Source organism: Nerophis ophidion, linkage group LG10 (assembly GCF_033978795.1).
Source record: "Nerophis ophidion isolate RoL-2023_Sa linkage group LG10, RoL_Noph_v1.0, whole genome shotgun sequence".
NCBI lineage: Eukaryota > Metazoa > Chordata > Actinopteri > Syngnathiformes > Syngnathidae > Nerophis > Nerophis ophidion.
The window spans coordinates 51,818,354-51,840,853 of record NC_084620.1 but is presented as its reverse complement, the minus strand read 5'-3'; the positions used below and the strand labels follow the sequence as shown (position 1 = coordinate 51,840,853).

General features: G+C 40.4%; 1 protein-coding gene across 16 annotated transcripts in view; it reads left to right on the top strand.

Annotated features, from left to right (window-relative positions):
* lrmp (lymphoid-restricted membrane protein) overlaps nucleotides 1-22,500 on the top strand; it is a 135,786-nt gene that overhangs the window by 113,031 nt on the left and 255 nt on the right. For 11 of the 16 annotated variants that reach the window (XM_061914062.1, XM_061914063.1, XM_061914067.1 and 8 more), the window contains 7 exons: nucleotides 21-89; nucleotides 4,450-4,508; nucleotides 4,646-4,744; nucleotides 12,878-13,030; nucleotides 13,158-13,184; nucleotides 16,230-16,375; nucleotides 22,175-22,500. The exon at nucleotides 22,175-22,500 is cut by the window's right edge and continues 255 nt beyond it. In XM_061914062.1, coding sequence (XP_061770046.1) covers nucleotides 21-89; nucleotides 4,450-4,508; nucleotides 4,646-4,744; nucleotides 12,878-13,030; nucleotides 13,158-13,184; nucleotides 16,230-16,375; nucleotides 22,175-22,317 — 696 coding nt within the window. In that variant the 3' untranslated portion in view covers nucleotides 22,318-22,500. The remainder of the gene's footprint in view (nucleotides 1-20; nucleotides 90-4,449; nucleotides 4,509-4,645; nucleotides 4,745-12,877; nucleotides 13,031-13,157; nucleotides 13,185-16,229; nucleotides 16,376-22,174) is intronic. The other 5 variants (XM_061914069.1, XM_061914074.1, XM_061914066.1 and 2 more) reach the window with 4 other exon arrangements.

The window sequence follows — 22,500 nt, the reverse complement described above, 5'->3', positions numbered from 1 at the left end:
TGTTTTTTGCACCCCTGCAGTCGTCCAGCCGGCGGGTTAGCATCGCGGCCATACCGCGCTCTGCTGCAGGCAACATGCACTACGACATGGTGAGCATCACCGTTTTTCTTCTATTCTAAAGGGGAATGTGCACTTTTTTAGAATTGTCTGTCATTCAAAACCCTTAAGTGAGACAAAAACACACGATTCTCTTTTTTCTATGCATTCTAAGTCCTAAATAATTCTAGCAAGAGTCAGCTAACACTGGAGCCAATGTGAGTCGCTCTATTCCGCCCATAAAGCCCTCTAAAAAACAGTTTTTTTACTCACTAAGTTTGTCATATAGTAACATTCATAATAACATGTAATATATACATGATGTAAGTATGTGTCATGTAGTACCATTAATAACATGTAATATATACATGATGTAAGTATATATGTCATGTACTAACATTCATAATAACATGTAATATATATACATGATTTAAGTATGTGTCATGTACTAACGTTAATAATAACATGTAATATATACATGATGTAAGTATATATGTCATGTAGTAACATTCATAATCACATGTAATATATATATGATGTGCGTATATATGTATTATCTAGTAACATTCACAATAAAATGTAATATATACATGATGTAAGTATGTGTCATGTACTAACATTAATAATATGTAATATATACATGATGTAAGTATGTCATGTAGTAACATTCATAATCACATGTAATATATAAATGATGTGCGTATATATGTAGTATCTCGTAACATTCACACTAACATGTAATATATACATGATGTAAGTATATAAGTCATGTACTAACAATAATAACATGTAATATATACATGATGTAAGTATATGTCATGTAGTAACATTCATAATAACATGTAATATATACATGATGTGCGTGTATATGTAGTATCAAGTAACATTCACAATAACATGTAATATATACATGATGTAAGTATATATGTAGTATCTAGTAACATTCATAATAACATGTAATGTATACATGATGTATGTCTTACTGTAGTAACATTCATGCCTTTTACAATTTGACCCTTGAACAGTCCGGATGGTTCTTTTCCTCTTTGGTCCAGAGTTTCCAAAAACAATATGAAATGTGGACTCGTCAGACCACAGAAAAACCTTTCCACTTTGCATCAGTCCATCTTAGATGGGCTCGGGCCCAGCTAAGCGTTTCTGGGTGTTGTTGATAAATGGCGTTGGCTTTGCATAGTAGAGTTTTAACTTGTGGTTACCGACAGTGGTTTTCTGAAGTGCTCCTGAGCCCATGTGGTGATGTCCTTTACACACTGATGTGGCTTTTTTGATGCAATAGCGCATGAGGGATGGAAGGTGTGTAATATCATGGCTTACGTGCAGTGATTTCTCCAGATTCTCTGAACCTTTTGATGATTTTACGGAGCGTAGATGGTGAAATCCCTAAATTCCCTGCAATAGCTGCTTGAGAAATGTTGTTAAACAATTTGCTCAGGCATTTGTTGACAAAGTGGTGACCCTCGCCCCGTCCTTGTTTGTGAATGAGTGAGCGTTTCATGGAAGCAGCTGCTTTTATACCCAATCATGGCACCCACCTGTTCCCAATCAGCCCCTTCACCTGTGGGATGTTCCAATAAGTCTTTGACGAGCATTCCTCAACTTTCTCACTCTTTTTTACCACTTGTGCCAGCTTTTTTGAAACATGTTAGGGGCATCAAATTCCAAATGAGCTATTATTTGCAAAAAATAAAGTTACCAGTTCCAATGTTAAATATCTCGTCGTTCACGTGGACACGCCCCGCCTTGTCTGTTTTAACGCGGAACTTACCATTTTTGCCAGGGAAATCCAGTTTTTGTCCTCCTTTCCCGCCGTTTTTCCGCCCTTTCGTTTATTTTTGCTACCGCACCGATGGGGTCGTTCGACAAGCCTCCGTCCGCAACCCTCGGAGCGTGGACTCATTAAAGGAGCACCACGAGTTTCATGTTCCGTCACGCCACCAATAACAAAGATGGATGGACACGAAGACAACTTAAAAAAAAGATGTTTGCCAAAACTCCAAACTTAGTGTAAATATCTTCGTTGGATAGTTCTTAAAAGGGAAGAGCAGGCGGCAGCTCACACAATCTCATATTTTCTGTAAGTCTTTGATGACCATTCCTCAACTTTTCTCTGTCTTTTTTGACACTTGTGCAACCTTTTTTGAAACATGTTGGAGGCATCAAATTCCAAATGAGCTATTATTTGCAAAAAAATAAAGTTGACCAGTTCCAACATTAAATATCTCGTCTTTTTCACTGCGGCGTTCACGTGGACACGCCCCACCTTTTCGGTCCTGACGCAGTACTTCCAGTTTTTGTCCTTCTTTCCCGGCGTTTCCCCGTCCTTTTGTTTATTTTCGCTACCGCAAAGATGGAGTCGCTCGACAAGCCTCCGTCCACAACGCTCAGAACGTGGACTCATTAAAGGAGCGCCACGAGTTTCATGTTCCGTCATGCCACCAATAACAAAGATGGATGGACACGAAGACGACTAAAAAAAGATATCAGCCAAAAATCTAAACTTTGTGTAAATATCTTCATATTTTTGATACGTAGTTCTTAAAAAAAGGAAGAGCAGGCTGCAGCTCACACAATCTCATACTTTCTGTAAGTCTTTGATGAGCATTCCTCAACTTTTCTCTGTCTTTTTTGACACTGGTGCCAGCTTTTGTTGAAACATGTTGCAGGCATCAAATGCAAAATGATCTAATATTTGCAAAAAATAAAGTTTACATGTCCAATGTTAAATATCTCGTCTTTTTCACTGCGGCGTTCACATGGACATGCCCCGCCTTTTCTGTCCTAACCGAGTCCGTCTCCTTCGCTTACCTGTCAAAACTTCCAATTTTCGCCTGGGAAATCCAGTTTTTGTCCTTCTTTTCCGGCGTTTCCCCTGCTGTTTTGTTCATTTTCGCTACCACAGCCTCCGTCCATAACGCTCGAAACGTGGAATTAAAGGAGCGCCACGAGTTTCATGTTCCGTCACGCCACCAATAACAAAGATGGATGGACACGAAGACGACTAAAAAAAAGATATCTGCCAAAATTCTAAACTTTGTGTAAATATCTTCATATTTTTGATACGTAGTTCTTAAAAAAGGGAAGAGCAGGTGGCAGCTCACACAATTTATTTTCTGTAAGTCTTTGATGAGCATTCCTCAACTTTTCTCAGTCTTTTTTGCCACTTGTGCCAGCTTTTTTGAAAAATGTTGCAGGCATCAAATTCCAAGTGAGCTAATATTTGCAAAAAATAAAGTTTACCAGTTCCAACGTTAAATATCTCGTCTTTTTCACTGCGGCGTTCACGTGGCCACGCCCCGCCTTTTCTGTCCTAACGCAGAACTTCCAATTTTCGCTGGGGAAACCCAGTTGTTGTCCTTCTTTGCTGGCGTTTCCCCGCCCTATTGTTTATTTTCGCTATCGCAGCGATGGAGTCCCTCGACAAGCCTCCGTCCGCAACGCTCAGAACGTGGACTCATTAAATGAGCGCCACGAGTTTCATGTTCCGTCACACCACCAATAACAAAGATGGATGGACACGAAGACGACTAAAAAAAGATATCTGCCAAAAATCAGAACTTTGTGTAAATATCTTCATATTTTTGTTACGTGTTTCTTATAAAGGAAGAGCAGGCGGCAGCTCACACAATCTCATATTTTCTATAAGTCTTTGATGAGCATTTCTCAACTTTTCTCAGTCTTTTTTGCCACTAGTGCCAGCTTTTGTCGAAACATGTTGCAGGCATCAAATGCAAAATGATTTAATATTTGCAAAAAATAAAGTTTACATGTCCAATGTTAAATATCTCGTCTTTTTCACTGCCGCGTTCACATGGACATGCCCCACCTTTTCTGTCCTAACGGAAAGCGTCTCCTTCGCTTACCTGTCAAAACATCCAATTTTCGCCTGGGAAATCCAGTTTTTGTCCTTCTTTTCCGGCGTTTCCCCGCTGTTTTGTTCATTTTCGCTACCACAGCCTCCGTCCATAACGCTCGAAACGTGGACTCATTAAAGGAGCGCCACGAGTTTCATGTTCCGTCACGCCACCAATAACAAAGATGGATGGACACGAAGACGACTAAAAAAAAGATATCTGCCAAAAATCCAAACTTTGTGTAAATATCTTCATACATTGGATAGTTCTTATATAGGAAGAGCATATTTTCTCATATTTTCTTTAAGTCTTTGATGAGTATTCCCCAACTTCTGTCTTTTTTGCCACTTGTGCCAGCTTTTTAGAAACATGTTGCAGGCATCCCATTCTAAATGAGCTAATATTTGCAAAAAATAAGAGTTTCTCAGTGTGAACATGAAATATCTTGTCTTTGCAGTCTATTCAATTGAATATAAGTTGCCATTTACACGTTTTGAATTTGTTTGAACATTGTTTGAAATGTTTGTTTCCCTCCACATAGAGCAAACAACAGGATGGTGCAGACAGTGAGGCAGAAAGAGTGACCAGGAGAGCTCCATGGTGAGTGTTGAAGTGTTTCAAATGTCTTCTGTGCACCACACCAGGGTTGTGGAAGCTTGCCAGATACTGTACCATAATCAAGGTTGTTGTTGTTGTTGTTGTTTGTTGTTGTCGTCGACAACAACGGCGGGTTTCAGGAATGCGGCAGGCAAGAACATGGCACGCCCCCCGCTTAAGCGCTTTGTTAGCTCTGCGGCCTGGGTTGACACCGAGGATCCCTCTGGCTTGATGAAGGGGTAAGAAATGCCAGGCGGCTGCTGAAAAGATGGCTGCATCATTATTTGGCATAATGGACTTTATAGGGATTATGTCCCCAGAAGAAAAAAAAGTCCACTTGCACAGTGATGTAGCAGGCTTCGCTACACGTCTGAAACTCTTGTCAGTCAGCTACAGACTATCATTTTGTTTAGTTGTTTAGTCCTGGTCAAAAGTGTACATACACTTGTAAAGAACATCATGTCATGAGTTTCTAATCATATCTACAACTCTTATTTTTTTGTAATAGAGTGATGGGAGCACATACTTGTTGGTATTACATGTCCTTTGGCAAGTTTCCCTGCAATAATGCGCTTTTAGTAGCCATCCACAAGCTTCTGCTTCACTTTTTCACCACAAAATTGCGGCAGTTCAGCTAAATGTGTTGCTTTTCTGACATGGACTTGTTTCTTCAGCATTGTCCACACCTTTAAAGGCCTACTGAAACACACTACTACCGACCACGCAGTCTGATAGTTTATATATCAATGATGCCAATACGGCCTTTTTGGTTTACTAAATAGCAATTTTAAATTTGGCGCTGACGTATCATGCTAAAACGTCGCGGTATGATCAGGTGTGCGCGTGACGTCACGCATTGTAGAGGACATTTTGTTCCAGCACCGTTCACAGCTTTAAGTCGTCTTTCATCGCATAATTCCACAGTATTATGGACGTCTGTGTTGCTAAATCGTTTGCAATTTGGTCAATGAATAATGGAGACGTCAAAGAAGAAAGCTGTAGGTGGGAAGAGGTGTATTGCGGCCGCCTTCAGCAACACAAACACAGCCGGTGTTTCATTGTTTACATTCCTGAAAGATGACGGTGAAGCTTTACTATGGAACAGAGCGGTCAAGCGGACAGTGTGTTATGCAGTGATCACTTCGAAAGATCGTGTTTCGAAGAGGGTCCCTTGCGAAGGGCCTAGATGGGCATCGCCACCACCCGTCGACTGGTGTTGAAGAAAGGTGCGGGGCAGGTTGTACAGGTGCGACAATATAATCTCACTAAAACACTAGTGACACAATTACTAAGATAATTGTGTCATAATTACTAGGATAATTGTGTCATTAGTGACAAAATTACTAGGATAATTTCCAGAATTATCCTAGTAATTTTGTCTAATAACATCTGAATCGCTCCCACTGTAAGGTTTTTGTTTTTTTGTTTTTTTCTAGTCCTTCACTCTCACTTTCCTTATCCACGAATCGTTCATCCTCGCTCAAATTAATGGGGGAATCGGTGCTTTTTGGGTCCGAATCGCTCTAGCTGCTGGTGGCCATGATTGTAAACAATGTTCAGATGTGAGGAGCTCCACAACCCGTGACGTCACGCACACAGCGTCTGCTACTTCCGGTACAGGCAAGGCTTTTTTATCAGCACCAAAAGTTGCGAACTTTATCATCGATGTTCTCTATTAAATCCTTTCAGCAAAAATATGGCAATATCGCGAAATGATCAAGTATGACACATAGAATGGACCTGCTATCCCCGTTTGAATAAGAAAATCTCATTTCAGTAGGCCTTTAAGTCAGGACTTTGGGAAGGCCATTCTAAATCCTTCATTCTAGCCTGATTTAGCCGTTCCTTTACCACTTTACCTGTGTTTGGGATCATTGTCCTGCTGGCCCAAGGCTCAACCTCCAGGCTGATGATTTTAGCTTGTCCTGAACAGTTTGGAGGTAATCCTCCTCTTTCATTGTCCCATTCACTCTGTAAAGCAGCAGTTCGATTGGCAGAAAAACCGTCCAGGTGCATAATACTATCACCACCGTGCTTGACGGTAGGTGTCAGGTCAAACACTGATGACATCTGTTAAACAAGACAAGAAGCAAGGAATTAAATGGAGACATAATTAAATTTGGCTCAAAGAGGAGAAACGCACACTCCTGTATCCTTGTACAGTGTCACCACGCTCTGACAAAAGATCGTACGCCTCCTTGTTTATTTGGACTTCAGAATCAGAATAGTTTTTATCGCCATTGTTTGAGAACCGGTTCACAAATTAGGAATTTTTCCTGGTGCAATTGTGCAACATAAAAGACATCACACAGAATAGAATAACACAAGCTGTAACTAAGCTATCAGATCTTATTGTTCATGTGACTTTCCCTGATTACATGGCAACAGCTGTTTCTAAGGGTTGTGGGGTCGTAAACAGCCGTCGCCTTTGATTACACAACAGTTCAAAGAAAAGGTCGGTTCAAAGAAGAGGTGGTCGGAGCTTGGGCAGGTCTTGCTTTCTCTCCGCTTTGTAGTTCTCAACTCAAGACTAAATCTTTCTGTGGATCACAATACATCAAAGAAACAGAAGCCTCGTGTTGCTTCCCATCCTACACAGTGGAGTTTTACAATACTTTTGCTTGGTAGGATCAAAGACCGCTGAAATCAATGCAACACAAAGTTTTTTGGTAACTTAGATACAATTATTCTGACCGTAGGCATGGTGTTCTTGGGATTAAAGGCCTCACCTTTTCTCCTCCAAACGTATTGCTGGTTATTGTGGCCAAACTGCTCCATTTTTGTTTCATCTGACCACAGAACTTTCCTCCAGAAGGTCTCATCTTTGTCCATGTGTTCAGTGGCAAACTTTAAATGAGCCTTTAAGGTGTGGCTTCTGGAGTAAGGGCTTCCTTCTTCGTGGTAGCCTCTCAGTCCATGGCCATGTTTGACCGTGGACACTGACACCTTTGTTCCAGCAGCTTCCAATTCATTGCAGACCTGATTTTTGCTGGTTCTCGGTTGACTCTTGATCATCCTGACCAATTTTCTGTCAGCAGCAGGTGATAGCTTGCATTTTCTTCCTGATTATGGCAGTGACAAAACTGTGCCACGCACTTTATACTTACCAACAAATGTCTGCACGACTTTTCTGTGACTTTCCTGACTTGTTCAAGAAATTGGAGGTAATCCTCCTTTTTCGTTGTCCCATTTAAAGCACCATTTCCATCGTCAGCAAAACAGGCTCTCAGGTTCAAACACCGATGACATCTATTACACAAGACAAGAAGCAAAGGAAATCAAACACAGACAGGATTCAATTTAGCTCATGAGAACGCGTCCACTTGCACCCTCGTACATTGTCGCCCCACACTGAGGAGGGAGCTCCACGCCTCATTTATTTTGGGCATTTCCTGATTACATGGTTGCAGCTGCTTCTATGGGTAGCGGGGTCATAAACAGCTGCTGCACTCAGCCATAAACCATTTAAACAAAAGGTACCTGCAGCGGTGTCAGGTCCTGCTCCCTCTCTGCTTTGTGGACCTCGGGTCCTGACAATGTCTTCCTGTGGCTGTCCGAAGGGTCAAAGAAACCGACGCCTGCACGTCGCATCCCACATAAAAATAAGAGTTGTAGAAATGATTGGAAACTCAAGACAGCCATGACATGATGTTCTTTACAAGTGTACGTACACTTTTGACCAGGGCTGTAATAGGCTAACCTAGCATTATGACGCTATTACAATGTAAATGTTAGCTCACATACAGTAGCTATGGCTGCTGATTAGCATTAGCAACTTTACATGGCCATTTCAACGGCTACAAATTTGTTGATGAAAAACCACGACAATGATGCGCGTCACTATCAAACAGCTGTAACTGCAATGTTTACAGTATTAACAGTTTTTGGGGTACAGCAAAAACAAACTACACTATTGACATGTTTCTGATTAGCGCTAGCGACTTAACACGGCCATTCCGAAGCCTCCAAATTTGTTGATGAAAACCAGGACAAAGATGCGCATCACTATCAAAAAGCTCTAACTGCAATGTTTACAGTATTAACACTTTTTGGGGCACGACAAAAACTCCAAACTACTGTACTGCCATGGCCGCTGATTAGCATTAGCGACTTTACATGGACATTTCAACGCCTCCAAATTTGTTGACCAAAAACGACAGGGATGCGCGTCACTATCAAAAAGCTGTAACTGCAATGTTTGCAGTATTAACACTTTTTGGGGCACGACAAAAACATAACAAAAACAACACGCTACTCTATTGACATGCTGCTGATTAGCATTAGCGATTTTACATGGCCATTTGAACGCCTCCAAATTTGTTGATGAAAACCACGACAGATGCGCGTCACTATCAAACATCTGTACTTGCAATTTTTACAGTATTAATACTTTTTGGGGAACAACAACAAAAACACTACACTACTGCCATGACTTCTGATTAGCATTAGCGATTTTACACGGCCATTTCAACGCCTCCAAATTTGTTGATGAAAACCACGACAGGGATGCGCGTCACTATCAAACAGCTGTAACTGCAATGTTTACAGTATCAACACTTTTTGGGGCACGACAAAAACAAAACAAAAACTCCAAACTAAAGTAGTGCCATGGCTGCTGATTAGCATTAGCGACTTTACATGGACATTTCAACGCCTCCAAATTTGTTGAACAAAAACCACGACAAAGATGCGCGTCACTATTAAAAAGCTGTAACTGCAATGTTTACAGTATTAACACTTTTTGGGGCACGACAAAAACAAAACAAAAACAACAAGCTACTCTATTGACATGCTGCTAAATTAACATTAGCGATTTTACATGGCCATTTGAACGCCTCCAAATTTGTTGATGAAAACCACGACAGATGCGCGTCACTATCAAACAGCTGTACTTGCAATGTTTACAGTATTAATACTTTTTGGGGAACAACAAAAAAACAAACTACACTACTACCATGGCTTCAGATTAGCATTAGCGACTTTACACGGCCATTTCACCGCCTCCAAATTTGTTGATTAAAACCATGACAAAGTTGCGCGTCACTATCAAAAAGCTGTAACTGCAATGTTTACAGTATTAACACTTTTTGGGGCACGACAAAAACAACAAGCTGCTCTTTTGACATGCTGCTGATTACCATTAGCGATTTTACATGGCCATTTCAACGCCTCCAAATTTGTTGATAAAAACCACGACAGATGCGCGTCACTATCAAACAGCTGTACTTGCAATGTTTACAGTATTACTACTTTTTGGGGAACAACAACAAAACTAACTACACTACTGCCATGGCTTGATTAGCATTAGCGACTTTACACAGCCATTTCAACGCCTCCAAATGTGTTGATGAAAAACCACGACAAAGATGCGCGTCACTATCAATCAGATGTAATTGCAATGTTTACAGTATTAACACTTTTTGGGGCGCAACAAAAACAACTATCTATACACTCCTGCCATGTGACGTATTGGCCTCTAAACTGTGATTAAAAAAGGAGATTTTATTATCAAAAACAATACTTATTTAGACACAATAGTACCGAAAAGTGGTACTGTCGAGGGTTGGTATCGATTCCCAGGTACCGTAAATCGGTACCGTATTGTTTCAAATGTGAAAGGCAACCATCCCTATTTTTTTTTTTAGCAATTATCTGAGTCATTTTATATTTTATTGGATTCATCTTTATTATTTAAAATCCGCTGAAGTGACTCGTGGTGTACTGCACAGCGGGTGACCCTGGTAGGCTCCGCCCCCTCAGTAAAATGTGGTGCCCTGATTTTTGTCTGCAGGCGCAACACAAAATGAATGAATGAAGCCTTTGTACACAAAGTTGTGTTCGGTTTGGTCTTCAATACTGAGAGGCCAGTCCATAGTGGATCTAACATAATAGTGTGAGGGTCCAGTCCATAGTGGATCTAACATAATAGTGTAAGTCCAGTCCATAGTGGATCTAACATAATACTGAGAGTCCAGTCCATAGTGGATCTAACGTAATAGTGAGAGTCCAGTCCATAGTGGATCCAACATAATAGTGAGAGTCTATTCCATAGTGGATCTAACATAATAGTGTGAGTCCAGTCCATAGTGGATCTAACATATTGAGAGTCCAATACATAGTGGATCTAACATAATAGTGAGAGTCCAGTCCATAGTGGATCCAACATAATAGTGAGAGTCCAGTCCATAGTGGATCTAACATAATAGTGTGAGAGTCCAGTCCATAGTGGATCTAACATAATAGTGAGAGTCTAGTCCATAGTGGATCTAACATAATAGTGAGAGTCCAGTCCATAGTGGATCTAACATAATAGTGTGAGGGTCCAGTCCATAATGGATCCAACATAATAATGTGAGTCCAGTCCATAGTGGATCTAACATAATACTGAGAGTCCAGTCCATAGTGGATCTAACATAATAGTGAGAGTCCAGTCCATAGTGGATCCAACATAATAGTGAGAGTCTATTCCATAGTGGATCTAACATAATAGTGTGAGTCCAGTCCATAGTGGATCTAACATAATATTGAGAGTCCAATACATAGTGGATCTAACATAATAGTGAGAGTCCAGTCCATAGTGGATCTAACATAATAGTGAGAGTCCAGTCCATAGTGGATCTAACATAATAGTGTGAGAGTCCAGTCCATAGTGGATCTAACATAATAGTGAGAGTCTAGTCCATAGTGGATCTAACATAATAGTGAGAGTCCAGTCCATAGTGGATCTAACATAGTAGTGAAATCCCAGTCCATAGTGGATCTAACATGATAGTGTGAGAGTTCAGTCCATAGTGGATCTAACATAATAGTGTGAGAGTCCAGTCCATAGTGGATCTAACATAATAGTGTGAGAGTCCAGTCCATAGTGGATCTAACATAATAGTGTGAGAGTCCAGTCCATAGTGGATCTAACATAATAGTGTGAGTCCAGTCCATAGTGGATCTAACATAATAGTGAGAGTCCAGTCCATAGTGGATCTAACATAATAGAGTCCAGTCCATAGTGGATCTAACATAATAGTGAGAGTCCAGTCTATAGTGGATCTAACATAATAGTGTGAGAGTCCAGTCCATAGTGGATCTAACATAATAGTGTGAGAGTCCAGTCCATAGTGGATCTAACATAATAGTGAGTCCAGTCCATAGTGGATCTAACATAATAGTGAGTCCAGTCCATAGTGGATCTAACATAATAGTGAAATCCCAGTCCATAGTGGATCTAACATAATAGTGTGAGAGTCCAGTCCATAGTGGATCTAACATAATAGTGTGAGAGTCCAGTCCATAGTGGATCTAACATAATAGTGTGAGAGTCCAGTCCATAGTGGATCTAACATAATAGTGTGAGAGTCCAGTCCATAGTGGATCTAACATAATAGTGAGAGTCCAGTCCATAGTGGATCTAACATAATCGTGAGAGTCCAGTCCATAGTGGATCTAACATAATCGTGAGAGTCCAGTCCATAGTGGATCTAACATAATCGTGAGAGTCCAGTCCATAGTGGATCTAACATAATAGTGAGAGTCCAGTCCATAGTGGATCTAACATAATAGTGAGAGTCCAGTCTATAGTGGATCTAACATAATAGTGTGAGAGTCCAGTCCATAGTGGATCTAACATAATAGTGTGAGAGTCCAGTCCATAGTGGATCTAACATAATAGTGAGAGAGTCCAGTCCATAGTGGATCCAACATAATAGTGAGAGACCAGTCCATAGTGGATCTAACATAATATTGAGAGTCCAGTCCATAGTGGATCTAACATAATATTGAGAGTCCAATACATAGTGGATCTAACATAGTAGTGGGAGTCCAGTCCATAGTGGATCTAACATAACAGTGGGAGTCCAGTCCATAGTGGATCTAACATAATAGTGAGAGTCCAGTCCATAGTGGATCTAACATAATCGTGAGAGTCAAGTCCATAGTGGAGCTAACATAATAGTGAGAGTCCAGTCCATAGTGGATCTAACATAATAGTGAGAGTCCAGTCCATAGTGGATCTAGTTAATGATTTGATCTTAATATTCACTGATGTACGTGGAAAAAGTCTGCACATGGAAAATGAAAATCTCTTTAAAAACCGTCTAAATTCCATCATCAAGGCTCCATCTTCCACTCGGCCACTGTGGGACCCAAATTGTTGAAAAATCGGATTTAATCCGGGTGTTTTAAATAAACAAAAAAGGCCAGAAATGTCAGTGCTGCAGCCATCTTGCATGCGAGCAGCAGTCAGGCGTGTCCACAAGTTCCCTCGAATGAAGTGTGGAAGGTTTGTGGTCATCATGCAAACACGAGTCGTCCGGCGATGTGTCGACTGAGCGTGTCACTTGTGTGTCCGTGTCCGCCCCCTCCCCCCGCGGGCCCCACAGGACGGCGCGCCACACCTCGGACCCCCAGTGTGGCGAGGAGCCGGAGGAGCCGGTGGCGGAGAAGAGGAGGTCCAGCCTGAGCGAGCTGGGCAGCCGACTGACCTCCTTCATCCTGCCCCTCAAGACGTTAGTGCCTCTCAATGCGCCGCCAGAGTGAGACGTCGCTGCGTTCAAACGCTCTTTGGCTTGCGTGGCATCCGTGTGCTCTTCTAACCACTTTGTTTCCCTCCCCTTTGACGATAATCTTGTGTAAATGTTCTTTTCCTCCCGCGTGGTTCAGGAGGGAGGAGGAGCTCTTTGTCATGCTGTAAGTGTGCGGGGGCGGGGTGGGGGGGGGGGGGGGGGGTTCTGACAATGCATGCGCCAACCTCTGCTTGTCAATCAAGTGTCTTCTATCTACAGCAGGGGTCACCAACACGGTGCCCGCGGGCACCAGGCCGCCCGTAAGGACCAGATGAGTCGCCCGCTGGCCTGTTCTAAAAATAGCTCAAATTGCAGCACTTACCAGTGAGCTGCCTCTATTTTTTTACATTTGTATTTATTTACTAGCAAGCTGGTCTCGCTTTGCTCGACATTTTTAATTCTAAGCGAGACAAAAGTCAAATAGAATTTGAAAATCCAAGAAAATATTTTAAAGACTTGGTCTTCACTTGTTCGAATAAATTCATTTTTTTTTTTTACTTTGCTTCTTATAACTTTCAGAAAGACAATTTTTGAGAAAAAATACAAGCTTAAAAATGATTTTAGGATTTTTAAACACTTATACCTTTTTTTCCTTTTAAATTCCTTCCTCCTTTCCTGACAATTTAAATCAATGTTCAAGTAATTTTTTTTTTTTGGAAAGAATAATAAATACGTTTTATTTAATTCTTCATTTTAGCTTCTGTTTTTTTCGACAAAGAATATTTGTAAAATATGTCTTCATACTTCTTATGATTAAAATTCCAAAACAAATTTTGGCAAATCTGTAGAATCAAATTTAAATCTTATTTCAAAGTTTTTTGAATTTCTTTTAAAATGTTTGTTCTGGAAAATCTAGAAGAAATAATGATTTGTCTTTGTTAGAAATATAATTTGGTCCAATTTGTTATATATTCTAACAAAGTGCATATTGGATTTTAACCTATGTAAAACATCAAAATTCTAAAATTAATCTTAATCAGGAAAAATTACTAACAATGTTCCATAAATTATTTTTATTTTTTCAAAAATATTCGAATTAGCTAGTTTTTCTCTTCATATTTTTCGGTAGAATTTTGAATTTTAAAGAGTCAAAATTGAAGATAAACTATGTTTAAAAAATTTAATTTTCGTTTTTTTACGTGTTTTCTCCTCTTTTAAACCGTTCAATTAAGTGTTTTTTTCATCATTTATTCTCTACAAAAAACCTTCCGTAAAAGGGAAAAAAATGTACGACGGAATGACAGACAAAAATACCCTTTTTTTTTATATATACATAGATTTATTTATTAAAGGTAAATTGAGCAAATTGGCAATTTCTGGCAATTTATTTAAGTGTGTATCAAACTGGTAGCCCTTCGCATTAATCAGTACCCAAGAAGTAGCTCTTTGTTTCAAAAAGGTTGGTGACCCCTGATCTACACTAAGCCGGATAACTTTATTCAGGATATACCCCACCTAACTGCTCCCTACACACACACACACACACACACACACACACACACACACACACACACACAATGCCATCGTCATGTAATCCTCCATATCAGTAGGTGGCAGCAGGGAGTTCATTGCTTTGTAGAAGTCAGAACGCGTTAAGGATGGTTAGTCGTGACTTCGATATACAGAGCACAGCAGGAGGTGGACTGCAGGTAGAAAGGTGTGCAATGCTTCAACCAACATGCTAGGAAAAGGCAATGAAGCGGAGGGAAGGCTATGCAAAAAATGAAAGTAAAACTGGACTGGCTGCAAAGTAAACAAACAGAATGCTGGACGACAGCAAAGACTTACAGAATGTGGAGGAGAGATGGCGTCCAAAGTTCATCCCGTACATGACTTGGCAATCAACAATGTTCCCGCAAAGGAGGAGAGCGTCCGCACAACTGAAATAGTCTTGATTGCTAAAAACAAAGCTGATCTAACATAATAGTGAGTCTAGTCCATAGTGGATCTAACATAATAGTGAGAGTCCAGTCCATAGTGGATCTAACATAATAGTGAGAGTCCAGTCCATAGTGGATCCAACATAATAGTGAGAGTCTAGTCCATTGTGGATTTAACGTAATAGTGTGAGAGTCCAGTCCATAGTGGATCCAACATAATAGTGTGAGTCCAGTCCATAGTGGATTTAGTTAATAGTGTGAGATTCCAGTCCATAGTGGACCTAATATAATAGTGTGAGAGTCCAGTCCATAGTGGATCCAACATAATAGTGAGAGTCCAGTCCATACTGGATCTAACATAATAGTGAGTCCAGTTCATAGTGGATCTAAAATAATAGTGAGAGTGTTGTCCATTGTGGATTTAACGTAATAGTGTGAGAGTCCAGTCCATAGTGGATCTAACATAATAGTGTGAGTCCAGTCCATAGTGGATTTAGTTAATAGTGTGAGATTCCAGTCCATTGTGGACCTAATATAATAGTGTGAGAGTCCAGTCCATAGTGGATCCAACGTAATAGTGAGAGTCCAGTCCATACTGGATCCAACATAATAGTGAGTCCAGTTCATAGTGGATCTAAAATAATAGTAAGAGTGTTGTCCATTGTGGATCTAATGTAATAGTGTGAGAGTCCAGTCCATAGTGGGTCTAACATAATAGTGAGAGTCCAGTCCATAGTGGGTCTAAATAATAGTGAGAGTCCAGTCCATAGTGGATCTAACATAACAGTGTGAGAGTCCTGTCCATAGTGGGTCTAACATAATAGCGTGAGAGTCCAGTCCATAGGGGATCTAACATAATTGTGAGAATCCAGTCCATAGTGGATCTAACATAATAGTGTGAGAGTCCTGTCCATAGTGGGTCTAACATAATAGCGTGAGAGTCCAGTCCATAGTGGATCTAACATAATAGTGAGAGTCCAGTCCATAATGGGTCCAGCAGGAGATCATCTTGAGTGGAGACAGGTCAGCAACACAGAGATGTCCCCCCCCGAAGGAGAGGGGGGCAGAGCAGAAAAGAAACGGCAGATCAACTGGTCTAAAAGGGGGGTCACTAAACAATGGTTTAGTGTCTCTGACTCGGGGGGTTTAAGGAGTTATCCGGCTTCATGTAGACCTGTCCTAATGACATCTGCTGCAACCTGTCCTGGTCTTCATGCCACCATCATGCCACCATCATGCCAGCACTCCACCATGTTCTCATTTTTTGGATGTCTTTGCTTGACTTGCAGTCCCAGCTCTTCCTCCAGCCCGGCGTCTTCAGACCCGGCCATATGTCCGTCTCTGCCCCAGGCCTTGACTTCCTCCCGGATGGCGACGGCGGCGCGGGGTAACCGGGGTCTCTGGCTGTGGTTGGCCATGGTGCTGGTTCTCGCAGGTCAGTGATGCTTGCCCATCGTTCACTATCCTTATGTAAGACCACGCCCATGGACCGGAGATTGTTGAAGGGTGCGATGTTGGCACCACAGCAGTATTGAAGTCTTTCCGACAGATCTGAGTTTTGAATTTTCCGCCCCAATGTGTCGATAACAAAGTCTAGTCCTGGTCAGACCGCAGCCGAAAATCCTCCTATCAGTTTGGAAGGAGATCTGATCAATTAACCAAAACCAGGTACTGACTGATCCAGCACTTTAGGAGGTCCTCATCATTTCTACCAATTCTGGTCAAGATTTGAGTTTCTGGACCCAAGTCATGTTAGAAGTTTGGTGGCGAGCCATCAGATTGAAGTTTGACGCCATGCCACACCCACTTCCTATGGCGTGGCCAGAATTCCTTCGCAATTTTGAATCGCCCTTCCGTCCCATATGTCATTTGGTCCAAATCCCTAGGAGTTTGTTCAAGAACGAGGCCTGTTTTTGGCCTAAAAATTATTTTCTCATTTTTAAAGGGGCGTCCGAGAGTCAATTTTAAAATTTCGTGTTCTGTAACTGCAAAATATATACAATTGTTTGCTGGACCGGAAGCACTTGCAAAAACAGTTTTCATGCATGTTAAGGGCCTCAAAAATGCAATAGGACCCTGCAGCCTTTGCTGCTCAGGCCCCACTTAACTTGAGAGTCAACCTATAAAGTCGCCTATAAAGCGTTTTAAAAAACATCTAAAAAAATATCGTTGTTTTCTATACACGCTGTAAGTATATATGTAGTATCTAGTAACATTCACAATAACATGTAATATATACATGATGTAAGTAATTATGTAGTATCTAGTAACATTCACATTAACATGTAATATATACATGATGTAAGTATATATGTAGTATCTAGTAACATTCACAATAACATGTAATATATACATGATGTAAGTGCAGATGTCATGTAGGAACATTCATAATAACATGTAATATATACATGTAAGTATGTATGTAGTAACATTCATATGTAATATATATATGATGTACGTATAAATGTAGTATCTATTAACATTCATTATAACATGTAATATATATATGATGTACATATAAATGTAGTATCTATTAACATTCATTATAACATGTAATATATACATGATGTAAGTATATATATAATGTAGTAACATTTATATGTCATATATACACAATGTAAGTATATACTGTATGTAGTATCTAGTACCATTCACAATAACATGTAATATATACATGATGTAAATATATATGAAGTGTCTATTAACATTCATATTAACATGTATTATATACATGATGTAAGTATATATGTCATGTAGTAACATTCATAACATGTAATATATACATGATGTAAGTATATATGTAGTATCTATTAACATTCATAATAACATGTAATACTTACATATTTTGCTCATTTTAAGCATATTTTTGCATATTCATTTTCCCAGACAGATCACATTTGCCATTCCAACAACTCCTCATCAGTAGGGTAAAAGTAACGTGTCCCACGACGGTCTAAACCAAGGGTGTCCCAAATGCCACAATGGGATTTTAAGTAACTTGGCTCCAAGGAGATTTCTAATCATTTTGAAAGTCAATGTAAAAGCTGCTTTTCCACAAAGTTAGTGTAATTCAGCCCTATAATCAATGATAATTCTTTGAAGGATAGTTTGCGCTGCATTTATTTATATGACCCAATGCAAACAACCTTCCCTAGTCATGGTGCAGGGAGGAAAAAAGCTAACCAACAAAAGAATGCCAACTGACATGCTAACATAACATGGATATTTAAAAAAAACGTCCACATGCCATAAAAAAATCTGAATTACACCCATTTGAATCCATTACAAAGCATGATGGGAAAAATGCAAAACACTCCACACGTATCCATGTTGGACACATTTTAGCTGCTTGATTGTTCTGATTGATTACACAACACTGAAAGAGGTCACAGAAGTCAACAAGATAGAAGTCATATACTCTTAAAATCTAATTATAATAATGTTTATACTAATTATATATCATTGTGTAAGTATAAGTATGTATGTATATTTATATATATATATATATATATATATATATATATATATAATGGAAATATGTTTGTATGTATATATGTATGTATATATGTATGTGTATGTATATTTGTGTGTGTGTGTGTGTGTGTGTGTATATAGTATATATATATATATAGTATGTATAGTGTGTGTGTGTGTGTGTGTGTGTGTGTGTGTGTGTGTGAGTACTATATATATATATATATATATATATATATATATATACATTAGTACACACACACACACGCATATAGTGTGTGTATGTGTATATATATATATATATATATACACACACAGTGTGTATAAGTGTACACATTGTGTGTACACCTATAGGAAGAGATTATGAGATACAACAAAGACTAATGTGGGACAAATGCTGATCCAGAACCTTCTATTTTTGAGCCTGAACATAAGGAGGATGATCTCCAAGTTTTGGAAGCTGTGTGCTAAACAGATGCAGCTTTAGTCAAACACTAAGCATCATGTTGCAGTCTTGCTTAGAGCTAAACAGAATATACAAACTATCACCATAATAAAACAATCACTTAGTCTACGATGTCTGCTCTCACTGGGATACTTATATCTTCCCGTTTAGATGAATTAAGCATGCATTTGGTAAGTGCCGGAGTGAGAAGAGATTTTAAAATAATTAACGCATGCTTACTTTTACCGCATGCCTTTGGTAAGCGCAGGAGTGGGAAGAGGTTTTAAATTAATTAGCGCTTGGCGGCAATTCAAGGAAATACGGTCTTCCTATTAGCCACCTCCTACTTGCCATATTTTGTGAGTTAGAATGCACACAAAAAGATAACCGTGTTGTCTTACATGGGGATTGGGACTGATAATCAGCGCATGCTTACTTTTACCGCATGCCTTTGGTAAGCGCAGGAGTGAGAAGAGGTTTTGAATTCATTAGCGCCCCGGCGGCAATTCAAGGAAATACGGTATTCCTATTAGCCACCTCCTACTGGCCATATTTTGTGAGTTAGAATGCATGAAAAAAGAAAACTGTGTTGTCTTACATGGGGATTGTGATGGATGATTAGCGCATGCTTAATTTTACCGCATGCCTTTGGTAAGTGCCGGAGTGAGAAGAGGTTTTAAAATAATTAGCGCATGCTTACTTTTACCGCATGCCTTTGGTAAGTGCCGGAGGGAGAAGAGGTTGAAAATAATTAGCGCATGCTTACTTTTACCCCATGCCTTTGGTAAGTGCCGGAGTGAGAAAAGGTTTTAAAATAATTAGCGCATGCTTACTTTTACCGCATGCCTTTGGTAAGTGCCAGCATGAGAAGCATTTTCAAAATATTCAGCGCATGCTTACTTTTACCGCATGCCTTTGCTAAGTGCCGGAGTGAGAAGAGTTTTTAAAATATTCAGCGCATGCTTACTTTTACCGCATGCTTTTGATAAATGCCGGAGTGAGAAGATGTTTTCAAATAATTAGCGCATGCTTACTTTTACCGCATGCCTTTGGTAAGTGCCGGAGTGAGAAGAGGTTTTAAAATAATTAGCGCATGCTTACTTTTACCGCATGCCTTTGGTAAGTGCCGGAGGGAGAAGAGGTTGAAAATAATTAGCGCATGCTTACTTTTACCCCATGCCTTTGGTAAGTGCCGGAGTGAGAAAAGGTTTTAAAATAATTAGCGCATGCTTACTTTTACCGCATGCCTTTGGTAAGTGCCAGCATGAGAAGCATTTTCAAAATATTCAGCGCATGCTTACTTTTACCGCATGCCTTTGCTAAGTGCCGGAGTGAGAAGAGTTTTTAAAATATTCAGCGCATGCTTACTTTTACCGCATGCCTTTGGTAAGTACCGGAGTGAGAAGAGTTTTTAAAATATTCAGCGCATGCTTACTTTTACCGCATGCTTTTGATAAATGCCAGAGTGAGAAGATGTTTTCAAATAATTAGCGCATGCTTACTTTTACCGCATGCCTTTGGTAAGTGCCGGAGTGAGAAGAGGTTTTAAAATAATTAGCGCATGCTTACTTTTACCGCATGCCTTTGGTAAGTGCCGGAGCGAGAAGAGGTTTTAAAATAATTAGCACATGCTTACTTTTACCGCATGCCTTTGGTAAGCGCAGTAGTGAGAAGAGGTTCTATATTAATTAGCGCCCCTGCGGCAATTCAGGGAAATACGGTATTCCTATTAGCCACCTCCTACTTGCCATATTTTGTGAGTTAGAGTGCACAAAAAAAGAAAACCGTGTTGTCTTACATGGGGATTGTGACTGATAATTAGCGCATGCTTACTTTTACTGCATGCCTTTGGTAAATGCCGGAGTAAAAAGAGGTTTTAAAATAATTAGCGCATGCTTACTTTTACCGCATGCCTTTGGTAAGTGCCTGAGTGAGAAGAGTTTTTAAAATATTCAGCACATGCTTACTTTTACCGCATGCCTTTCGTAAGTGCCGGAGTGAGAAGAGGTTTTAAAATAATTAGCGCATGCTTACTTTTACCGCATGCCTTTGGTAAGTGCCGGAGTGGGAAGAGTTTTTAAAATATTCAGCGCATGCTTACTTTTACTGCATGCCTTTGATAAGCGCAGGAGTGAGAAGAGGTTTTAAATTAATTAGCGCCCCGGCGGCAATTCAGGGAAATACGGTATTCCTATTAGCCACCTCCTACTTGCCATATTTTGTGAGTTAGAATGCACAAAAAAAGAAAACCGTGTTGTCTTACATGGGGATTGTGACGGATAATTAGCGCATGCTTACTTTTACCGCATGCCTTTGGTAAGCGCAGGAGTGAGAAGAGGTTCTGAATTAATTAGCGCCCCGGCGGCAATTTAAAGGAAATACGGTATTCCTATTAGCCACCTCCTACTTGCCATATTTTCTGAGTTAGAATGCATGTAAAAAGAAAACTGTGTTGTCTTACATGGGGATTGTGACTGATGATTAGCGCATGCTTACTTTTACCGCATGCCTTGGGTAAGCGCAGGAGTGAGAAGAGGTTTTAAATTAGCGCCCCAGCGGCAATTCAGGGAAATACGGTATTCCTATTAGCCACCTCCTACTTGCCATATTTTGTGAGTTAGAATGCATAAAAAAGAAAACCGTGTTGTCTTAAATGGGGATTGTGACTGATAATTATCGCATGCTTACTTTTACCGCATGCCTTTGGTAAACGCAGGAGTGAGAAAGTTTTAAATTAATTAGCGCCCCAGCGGCAATTCAAGGAAATACGGTTACCTATTAGCCACCTCCTACTTGCCATATTTTGTGAGTTAGAATGCATGAAAAAAGAAGACCGTGTTGTCTTACATGGGGATTGTGACTGATAATCAGTGCATGCTTACTTTTACCGCATGCCTTTGGTAAGCGCAGTAGTGAGAAGAGGTTCTATATTAATTAGCGCCCCGGCGGCAATTCAGGGAAATACGGTATTCTTTTTAGCCACCTCCTACTTGCCATATTTTGTGAGTTAGAATGCTCACAAAAAAAGAAAACCGTGTTGTCTAACATGGGGATTGTGACTGATAATTAGCGCATGCTTACTTTTACCGCATGCCTTTGGTAAGTGCAAAAGTGAGAAGAGGTTTTGAATTAATTAGCGCCCCGGCGGCAATTTAAAGGAAATACGGTATTCCTATTAGCCACCTCCTACTGGCCATATTTTGTGAGTTAGAATGCATGTAAAAAGAAAAGAGTGTTGTCTTACATGGGGATTGTGACTGATTAAAAAGTGCAGTTGTTGTTGAAGAGTGGCCATGATTGTGCGGTCCTGACTAGGTCTGGTGGCGCTCCTGGCCAGCCTGGTGATGCAACCCGCGGTGGAGGCGGCCCCTGTGGGCACCGGGGACTCCTGGGTGACCATCCAGCAGCTTCTATGGCCTTACGCCGGCCTGCGGCACAACGGCCAGCCCCCAGTCTAGTTCCTCCTGCGGACCGGGTGCTGCGAGTCTGGGGCGTGGCTAACGCGGATTGGAGCTTCTTGTCAGGTTTCGCCCGACTAGTTTTTGTGTACGGCAAGCAGCTGAGGACATTTTTGTAGTTGGCCAACATCCTTCACATCATCATGCAGGTGTCCATCAGTATTTCTTGGAGCCGCCGTCCTT